General features: G+C 48.7%; 1 protein-coding gene across 4 annotated transcripts; it reads right to left on the bottom strand.

Moving 5' to 3' along the window:
* Position 1: 1 nt before the first annotated feature.
* LRRC41 (leucine rich repeat containing 41) lies at positions 2–9,790 on the bottom strand. 4 transcript variants are annotated; one of them, XM_064147626.1, is made up of 10 exons: positions 9,600–9,790; positions 9,431–9,517; positions 8,321–8,391; positions 6,391–7,552; positions 5,180–5,425; positions 4,123–4,287; positions 3,688–3,786; positions 3,079–3,201; positions 2,178–2,253; positions 2–979 (listed from the first exon to the last, which is right to left on the bottom strand). In XM_064147626.1, the coding sequence occupies exons 1-10, from the start codon at positions 9,766–9,768 to the stop codon at positions 745–747; spliced, it is 2,433 nt and encodes an 810-aa protein (XP_064003696.1). In that variant the 5' UTR covers positions 9,769–9,790; the 3' UTR covers positions 2–744. The 4 variants fall into 4 exon arrangements, with proteins under 4 accessions (XP_064003696.1, XP_064003698.1, XP_064003697.1 ...); XM_064147627.1 differs by lacking the exon at positions 2–979 and adding an exon at positions 1,006–1,518; XM_064147628.1 differs by lacking the exon at positions 4,123–4,287.
* Between the last annotated feature and the right edge of the window lie 12 nt (positions 9,791–9,802).

Raw genomic sequence — 9,802 nt, 5'->3', positions numbered from 1 at the left:
ATTATGGGTCTTATATTTTTATTATCAAAATGATACAAAAACCCAAACCATTCAAAACCTCTGTAAAATCACTGCAGACAGTGGAGATGGGCAACAAGATTGCAAATGAACGGCAGGCCACTTGGTACAGACAGAATTATTTCATTGTTTTGGGCTTTGTTTTAGTACAAAGTAAAAGTTTCCATATGTACAAGGTCAAGGCTGGGGTCTCTTTTACCTTATTTTCTCTCCCAGATAGAGGGAGGAGGAGTTCTTGTTTCACAGGTCACAGAATGACTGAAGTTGTAAGGGACCTCCAAGGCATACTGTCTAACATTCATTCAGGTCACCTAGACCTGATTGTCAAGGATCATAACCAGGTAGCTTGAGTCTATCCAAGATGGAGATAGACATTGGCTGAAACAACATGGTTTGCAACAACACCCAGTGAAATAAACAACTGCTTGGCCAGAAGTCTGCAGGAAGACACAAAAGCTCACTTGATATCTGTCCCACTTAAAATACTCCAACTGAGAAGATGGCAAGAGTCAGACTACCTCCAAATACAGCTGTGTTGACCCAGTCTTTTGTGCATTACTTTGCTGTGGTCCCTTTTCTTGTCACTCTTCTGTTTATTTGAAGAAAAACTGTACTCTGTCTGAAGCAGGAGAAGAAAGCCCTACTTGTGCTGTGAAAAAAATCTTATTGGCCAGGGACTGAACTATGTAGTTGAAGCTGATCAGTTTTGTGCTGCTCCTGTGTCCATCACATGACACTAATGTAGTCAGCAAAGGCCTGGGAGGAGTCCCACGAGTCGTTGACCACACTGCACACAGCTTTGAGACGCTGAAGTGCTTCTTGAGCTGTTTCAGCATCCTGGTCCAGCCAATTCTGGAAGAGGCGGAGGTGTGTAAATTGAATCTGTCCCCCTCTCTGCTGGATGTGGCCCTCTAGCTTCTTTGTGAACTCCAGGAGCCCATCAGGCTTGATGCAATTTGAGCTTTTCAGGGAAAACAGGACCAAAAAAAAAGAAGTCATTAAAAGTCTAGGCTACAATTTGAGCAGTTTCAATGACTCTTCCTTCTAGAGACTGCCAGTGCAGGTACTTGAGGATGTTTCAATGCAAGGTACAACTGTCTTCAACAATGTAAAGTTCGAGTGGTCTTACTTTTGATGAAAACCAAAACTAGCACACAGAGGAATATGAAGGGCTGGAAACTTTTTAATATTAAGATAGTAACCACTGACAAACTTGTTATCCTAGCCTCCTTACTGCTGACTTAGGGAGACCAGCTTAAAATGTTGTAGGACCCAGGTGGCTGCTGAAGCAGTGCCAGGACCACTTCAGTCTCATAGCAGCTGTCAACTGCCTAGCACAACCTACAGGTCCCAGTGAAGCCTCAGCAGTGAGTGATCATTTATCTCTTCCTTCTGGGAAAATCTGGACAGCATGTGGCAAGTCCTGGTGTTTTAGATGAAAAGGTCATTTCCCTTGCACAGATGTGTAAATAAATATGAAGTTGCATGCTGGACTTCATCCTGTGAGAGACACCACAGCAATCAGAATTGAAGGCTGCTGCAGCAGTGGCTGTGGTTAAATAAATTGGCAAGCCTGTGTACTCTTAGCAACCTGAGCCACTTGGATGTAAAGAAGAGGGGGCATTCAGGCAAAACTATCATTTCTGTGGAGAAATGTCACTTTCCGCTTCATGAAAGTTACTTCCTATCAGGCTCAAGAAAAGAGCAGCAGTTGAGGTTGAAGACCAAAGATGAAGAAAGGAACACAGAGGATCTGGATTCAGAAGATCTGGCAGGGCAATGACAGCATTCAACCCCTATGCAGGGGCAGTGGGAACACTGATGCCTAAGGGGTGTTCTAACCTACTGTGCAGTAAGGGCTTGCAGCAGCCTTCCAAGGGATCAGCAAAACAAAGCTGCTTTTAAGATGGAGCCTTTGAGACCTCTCACTGTTCATAACATGTTATGTTCATAACATTTATTAGAGGAACAGTGAGATCTCTCAGAGATGCTGGAAGTCTCTGAGGTTGTATGTTCCCACGGTAGTGTTTCTGTAAGCTTCTCTCAGGTACACATTCACTTAAGGATAAAACCATGCTCTGGCTTCTGCTGACTGAGCCCAGTTCAGACCTGGTCCTTCTGAAACAAGAAATTCAGTGTTCAGAACTAAAGCAGAATACCTGACATCCAGCTGGCAAAGAGCAGAGGAGGAATCTTCAGAGAAAATGTCTGCAAGAGCAACCAGCCGCTCGTTCCCTATGAGGGGGAGAAATGAACCTATTACATGCAAACTGGGAACGGTCTTAAACATTAAAATTGCCACAGGGCTGGCATCATGGTGCAGAAAGGAGGCTGTGAACTTGTGCATGCAGCACAAAGGACTCATCTCTGCACCCTCAGGGGCTTAAAGCAAATGCACACTCCTGCCCCCACACCGTTCAAGGCAATGGAAACATGCTGATAGGGCAGTCCTGGGTTTGAGAATTCAATGACCAGGATTAAACTCAAACCTCAGAAATCAGGAGTTTTTTGGGTGTTCCCATCTAATTAACAAACCAGAAAACTATTCTGGATTTACCTGAAACTCACTTTTCAGATGCTTTTGTGATCTAAAATGCCTATTTATTTCTGTAAATACAGTTCCAGTTCTTTGACATAAACCATTTCATTACTTATCCTCATCACTCTAATGGCTGCTGAGAGCTTTTAAGGCAAAAAAATCCCAAACTGCGGCAAAATCTGTGCCTCTGGATGGCAGGCACTACATTTGCTTCTGGATCTGTTCCTGTTAAAGTCTGAAGCAGATTTGTGTTCAGCCAAATATGGAATCCTGCTGATATCTGCTTTTGCTGCAGAAAAAAGCAACCACAATGCTTGTAGAGCATCTGAGCTCTTGGTACACTGGAGAATGCAACTGAAATTCTGCCTAAAAACTCCGTACAGATTTGGTGAGCTAAATCCACTCTGTCCGTCCATGTGTTTAGTTCACCTGCTAGCAACGGCCCTAACTGCAACCTCAAAGCTGTCTCCAAGAGGGCTAGTCTAAGGCTAAGGCCCCAGAGCAACATTCAGTGTACCCACCAAGGCGATTCCCAGGCAGTTTGAGGCTCTTCAAAGATGAGTTTCTTTTCACTGTATTGATTATTTCTGACAAAAACTCTGTAGTAGAGCTTTCAAACAGTCGGCAGAAGGAAAATGTGATTTCTGCAGAAGAAATGGATTGAGAGAACATGTTAGTACTCCCTGCACGCTTCATTATTCCATAATTACATCCTGCAGACAGCTCCAGACATTAATCCATCTGCAAGAACAAAGCCTCCCCAGCAGTGGATTGCATACAGCAACTCTGCCACTCCATCACAGGAAGAGAGCAGAGATCATACCTAGGGAAATGGCTTTGCCAGGTGACCCAATTAAAAGCTGATGTGCTTGGCAGGTTAAAAACATTTGTTTTATGGCCAAGACCGTGGACTCTGCAACATACACCAGATTTGTAGCTGCTCCTCTCTGCCCTGCTGGCACAGAGAACCAGATATGTTCCCACTGTGCCAACAGCTACAGATCTGCTCCAAGGACAGTGACATTTGGCTGAACCTTACACATCCGAAGATCACCTCTTAAACATCAGCCAGCTAGAAGCAGCCACCTGCAGCATCTTTCAAAGCACCAGCACCCAGGAATTTGCTATACCTTGCAGGACAGGATCCTGAAGCAAAAGCAGAACTTCTTTCTGGTGCTCAGCCAGGTTCACATCATGAAAACTCAGTTTCTTCAGGCTTGGATTACACTCTAAAACAGAATGAGTTGTCAGGTAAAGCGCTGAACATCCCTGGGATAAAAGACCCTGACCCACCTACCAGCTAATGCCCAGAAACTGAGCTGGACTGGATTTGTGCTGGATTGTAGGTAATTACAAGGAACCATCCTGCTGTGCAGGATCACTTGCAGGCTCAGTACAGGAAGTGGGATGGCTGACACCCATTTCCTGTTCTCAGATGACTTCAAGGATGTCCATATTGAAGAAATGAACCTGCCTATGCTGGCTTTATGCTAAAGGATGGAAGATCAGAGCAAGGAAGCTACTCTGTGTGTCCCAGTGATGCTACCTACAGGGCAGTAGAGTACCTTTGAGTGCCTCCAGAAGGAGCCCAAGCTCCTGAGAACAGGGTAGCGTGGCACTGTCAAGGGACAGCTGTTGGAGGAACTTTGATGCCTTGAGCACTGGCAGCAGGAACTCAGTGTGCAGAGGTTCCCTGGGGAATCTGATCTCTAGCTGCTCCAAACAGCTCTCTAAGGGAATAAAAACAAAGAACAATGAAAGAGCTTGGTTTGGAGTGCCCCTCTTCAACATAGCTAGGTCCCTGAGCAAGCAAGAAGTCTCTGTGCCTGACATAACTAGGTTGCTAGAAAGTACCTGTGTGATGCACCCTGCCCCACAGAGCTCAGGGAACTCAGACTTAGGGTGATATAAATCACTTAAAAGCTTGTTTCAGGACTCCTGTCACATCACAGAGCCACCTATTTCTGCTTTGTTCTCACAGTGAAACAACACCTGACAAAAGGTCACTCTTTATGCACAAACCAGTCAGTGTCTGCCCAGAGCACAGCAACTCCGACTCTACTCCATGCTCACTCAAGCTTTGCTTCCTGTTCTTCTGGTCATTCAAACGTTAGGGTGATAAGAGACCTGTGAGCTGAGAGCATGCTGGCCTAGCTTCCAGGCTGCAATCCAGAGATTTGGACACTGCTTTGCCCTCACCTGTGGTGTTGTGATGATCAAGAGAGGCCCTTCCTCTTCTTAAGGGTCTGTCTAAGGCTTAGAGGCTCACAGGCAATAGGCTGGACAAAGCAGAAGCTCCCAACCAGTTGACAGATCCGGTGGGATATGTTCCCTGTAGGCTTTATAAGGACAGTCACTGCTAGCAGGTTATGACTGGTGCTCTACACAGCTGGTGCTGCAGCAGGCTGGCACACAGCAATAAAATGCTTTGTCCAAGATTCAGACTCTACTGAGCACACCAGATTGGGAATGACAAACATCAACACCATCTAAATCAGAAAGCTGAGGCTGTAATTGCTCAGTAACACATCACAGTAACAATGTAAAGTTCGGATGTGCGTCCCAGGCTTTTACAGTTCTGCCTGCCACGTCCTGGTCATTACTTAGAATGATGATTCTTACCTGGGATTTCTACTTTACTGCAGCTTGGATTCCCCTCTGGCCTGTTTCCCTCCAGCTGGTTTTTGAGGTCGAAGCTGACTGAGAGCGTGTGGAGTTGGGGAAAGGCACTCAGGATGCAGCGAACAAGCTCCATGCAAGGCATGTGGGAGAAGACATCGCTGATGCGCACCACGCGGAGATGGCAGTCTGAGCGGTGGGAGAGGGCCCGGAGCCCAGAGAGGATGCAGTAGATGTTATCACCCAGGCCTGCAACAGCATTTGTACAGACAAGTGTTAGCTGTGCCTGGGCATGTGCAGCTGGAGCTGTGCCAATGGCCAAGGACTCCATGTCAAAGTCTAAACTCACAGACTGCATTATCCACATAGAGTTATACAATCAACCAGGTTTGAAAAGACCTCCAAGATCATCCAGACTAACCTATCACCCATCCCTAGCCAGTTAACTAGATCATGGCACTAAGTGCCTCATCCAGTCTTTTCTTGAACACCTCCAGGGATGGAGACTCCACCACCTCCCTGGGCAGCACATTCCAAGGGCAAATCACTCTCTGTGTGAAGAACTTTCTCCTAATATCCTATCCTCCTATATCTCCCCTGGCACAACTTGAGACTGTGTCCCCTTGTGCTGTTGCTGGTTGCCTGGAGAAGAGATTGACCCCCACCTGCCTACAACCTCCTTTCAGGTAGTTGTAGGCAGCAATGACCTTACCCCTGAGCCTCCTCTTCTCCAGGCTGAACACCCCCAGATGCCTCAGCCTCTCCTCATAGGGCTGTGCTCCAGGCTCCTCACCAGCTTCATTGGTTTTCTCTGGACACATTCCAGTGCTTTAACATCTCCTTTGAGGCACCCAGAACTGGACACAGTACTCAAGGTGTGGCCTGACCAGTGCTGACTACAGGGGAAGAATAATCTCCCTTGTCCTGCTGGCCACACTGTTCCTGATACAGACCAGGACAGGTTTTGACTCCGTATACACGAGATGGAGATCAGGCTCTTCCCTTTCCCTCTCTGCATAGCATTTAAGCATAAGGCCAAGGGCTGTTCTGAGGCAGAAAGACCCTATTCTCTCCTAGTAAGTCCTCATATTCATTAAACATCTCTAGTGGTGACATTCTCAAGATCTATACTCTTACAATACCCATTACAGTAAAAATACATTCAAGGTAAACTTGAGTAGTTTGGAAGGAGGCTACCTGTTTATACCACTAACCATTGTAAGACAGCACCAAGTTTTCTAAAGACACCCAGGAGCTCAGCAGGTTACTCAAAGTCCGACAGGTCTCTCCAGTCAAAGGAATGGAGAACAATTCCAGTGTGGACACACTTCGGAAGCGGCGAGCAGCTTTCAGAGCAAAGATCCCAGCAGATCCTCTTTTCTTACAGCCAGCATGGCCAGTGCACAGAGACCCTGAGGAGGAGCTCGTCCAGCTGTCAGCATTTTCTCCCTCCATAGCACTGTTTTTGTCAAGTAATCCTGAATTTTCCTCTCTAGCAACAGTGAAAACAAAATCATACAGATCTTCTGGGTCAGCATACAGTCCCCTCCTTCGTCTAAAGCAGCGGCGTTTCTTCCCCACTGTGGGTTTCAGCCGCCTGCATGTCTTTCGAAGAGCAGAGCGACAGGACAGCTGGCTTGAGGTGCAACAAGAATGTCCCCCTTGAAAGCCCATGTGGTCACAGATGACGTTGCTGCTTCCCTCCTCACATGCTTGGTTTTGCAGAGGAGGACTTCTTGCTCTGGAGAGGACAGAGTTCAGGCAAGCATCAGCCTCACATCTATTCATCTCTGTGTCAGCCTCCTCTGGGGCCCTGGGGGATCCCTTCTGGTTCTCACCATCACTGTGCTCCCTCTCATCATAACAGCCCCTCTCTGCTCGCTCTTGTGCTGACTCCTGGCTTTGGGCTTTGTCCTCCTGTCTGCAAAAGTCACAGGGGCTGCTGTGGTAAGCAAGGGCATTTCCCGAGCGCCAAAATCCAGCACTCATACTCAAAATGAGAACAAGAAGAACTGTGTCAGGAACAGGCCAGGAATACATGGACACTTGGCTGACAGAACCATGGTGAATCAGGCGGTGAAGAAGCAGAACCAGCGAATGCCTGATGGACTGGTCAGAGGAGAGAAGGTGCTGGAACTTCAGGATTTGCAGGGAGCTAGCCAGGTTTTCAAGCACTTTCTGGTTGTGCTCAGCAGTGAGCTCTACTGCGCCCTGCAGCATGTTGCAAAGGGTAAGCTGGGAAACGTGTGGGGAGCTGTGGAGCAGAGGTGAAAAGTTGCGGTCGTTGAGACGCCAATCAGAGGAAATATCCAAAACACCGTGAAGAACATTTGAGAAGAAAGTTTCAAGGAACTTCTTCCTCCAACAGGTTATGTTCTGCAATTAAACAATGGGGCTGTATTGATAAAAAGCCAGCCAAAAAAATCAATCTTCTTATTAAATTATTATCTGCTGCTTTGGCAAATGCACTGTGCTAAAGAAATTACTGCTAGCAGAACTGAGACTGCCTCTCCAGTTTCCAGCACCCTCAGTTTTAGTTTGTTGAAACACTGAGTTACTCAAATCTCTTCAGCCTGCTTCTGGCCTAATTTGAACATACTCAGTTGTCTGAAGTGAAGTCATGGGTTTGCCTATTAAAAACCACATCATCAGGAATTTTCCTTCCGAGCATGTACTTAACAGGCTATGATTAAGTTGTCTGTCTGTTGACAATTCTTTTGTGATGCTGAAGCAATCGAGCTGCTTCAGGTTTCTTAAAACCTTTCTTCTAAAGACGCTGTCTTAGGTATTTTTCTTGCACTTTCTAAGATACCAGCACATTTTTGTGCCAGTGTAGGTGTAAGGATGACATAAGATACTGTTTTTATCCTCCATTCCCCTAAGAATTACATCTCTTAAGAGAGGATTTATTCCTTCAGCAAACTCACTGTTGTGAGATGAAGAGTGGTGCTGTACACCATGGTAACTTCCACAAACCTTATTTCCCAAAATGATCACACTACAAGGGTCTGGAGCTCTATAAATGCTTATAAACAAGCACCAGTACTCAAAAGGTAGCCAGCAGCCCCAAGAGGCTTTGGAAGAAGATGGCAGAAACAGGGTGCCTGTGTCTTGCCCCTTCTCCTGCTGGAAGCATCCCCTCACCTCTGAGTTGGGTGGCCTGGTTTTCATCACGTCATCCCACAGCTTGCGCCAGATGGGCTGTGTTGAGAGGCCTGGGGGTACAAAAATAACCACCTAGGATTATTAATCAACTGGGGGTTCCTGCCCTGAATCTCACAGGGACACTGGGCAGACAAAGGGCTGCACTGGGGGACACAGACCCAGAACTCTTCAGGCAACAGGATGGTGCTTTGCAGCACGGGAAAGATGACACTGAATCATAGAATGGCTTAGGTTGGAAGGGCCCTTAGAGATCATCTACTCCAACCTCCCTGCCACAGGCAGGGATGCCTCTTGGCTAGATTCAGCTGCTCAAAGCCTCATCCAACCCCCAAAGAGGAGGCATCCACAACCTCCCTGGGCAGCCTAATCCAGAGTCCCACTACCCTCATACTGAAGAACGTCTTCCTAAGATCCAGTCTAAACCTACTCTCCACCAGCTTAAAAGCATTCCCTATTGCTAGACACTCTTATGAAAAGTTCCTTGCCAGCTTTCCTGTAGGATCCCTTCAGGTATTTGGAAGACGGCTCTAAGGTCCTCCTGGAGTCTTCTCCAGGCTCACCAATCCCAGCTCCCTTAGCCTATCCTTACAGCAGAGGTGTTCCAGGCCTTGGGATCTTTCTTGTGACCCTTCTCTGGACTTGCTCCAGCAGCCCTGAAGATGCCTTATGACGGGGCTGAAATCGGGTTAGAAAATGGCAGGGTTTGTTGGTCCTCAAAAGGAGTGAAGTTACAGCAAGGTGCATGAATGCTGCCTGGCTACGGGACATGACTCAAGGTTTTGAAGGCAGTATTCAAGCCCCGGTGGCAGCCCCGGGTAGTGTCGCCGTCGCGGGGTGTCATGTCCCACCCCTGACAGAGAGGCTGACCGCTCAGTCCAGTGCTGCCACTCGCAGCCCGGAGAGGTTCGCCTCTCCAGCGCGGGTTCCTCTCCCTCGCTGGGCGCCCGTCCCGTGTCGGGCTCACCTCTCCAGCTCTACAGGTGTGCCCTCAGTACGGGCGGGCTTTGTCTACTCCGTCAGTTTCGGGGGGCTCGTCCCTCCCTTCCGGGCGTCCCCTCGATGGTTTGCCGCCATTCCCGCCGGTCTCACCTGCTCTCCGCGCAGCGCCCTCGGCCCGCTCGAGGCGGAAGATGGAGAGAAGCGGCAGGAGTCCCCGCAGCAGGTGCCCGGGCAGCGCTGTGGGGAAAGGCAGACGGCAGCAGGGTGCGGGCAGGTTCCAGGCTCCGCGCCCCGCCGCCCCGCGCCGCCCGCTCCTTACCCCAGACGTCCTGCTCCAGGGCCCCCATGCTGCAGCTCACCGCCGCCGCGCTCAGCGCGAACAGGCTGCGTGGAGCCTCCTCGGCCATTGCCGCGCTCAGTCCCGCCGCCGAGCCGCCGCCACCTTGGGGAGGAAGACCGCCGCGGGTGCCGCGCCCCGCCGCCGCCATCTGGAGAGGAGGCTGCCGCGCGCCGCCATCTTGG

This window comes from Pogoniulus pusillus, chromosome 8 (genome assembly GCF_015220805.1).
Source record: "Pogoniulus pusillus isolate bPogPus1 chromosome 8, bPogPus1.pri, whole genome shotgun sequence".
Taxonomy (NCBI): Eukaryota; Metazoa; Chordata; class Aves; order Piciformes; family Lybiidae; genus Pogoniulus; species Pogoniulus pusillus.
The sequence above is the reverse complement of the archived record's forward strand: the minus strand, read 5'-3'. Positions and strand labels throughout refer to the sequence as shown.

Excerpts from the sequence above, each read along its gene's own strand:
- LRRC41 (XM_064147626.1), bottom strand. The coding sequence starts at position 9,768 with ATGGCGGCGGCGGGGCGCGGCACCCGCGGCGGTCTTCCTCCCCAAGGT. Across the intron at positions 9,518-9,599 it reads CCTGGAGCAGGACGTCTGGG|CGCTGCCCGGGCACCTGCTG; the intron begins GTAAGGAGCGGG and ends CTTTCCCCACAG. Across the intron at positions 5,426-6,390 it reads CTTGGTGCTGTCTTACAATG|GCCTGGGTGATAACATCTAC; the intron begins GTTAGTGGTATA and ends ATGCTGTTGCAG.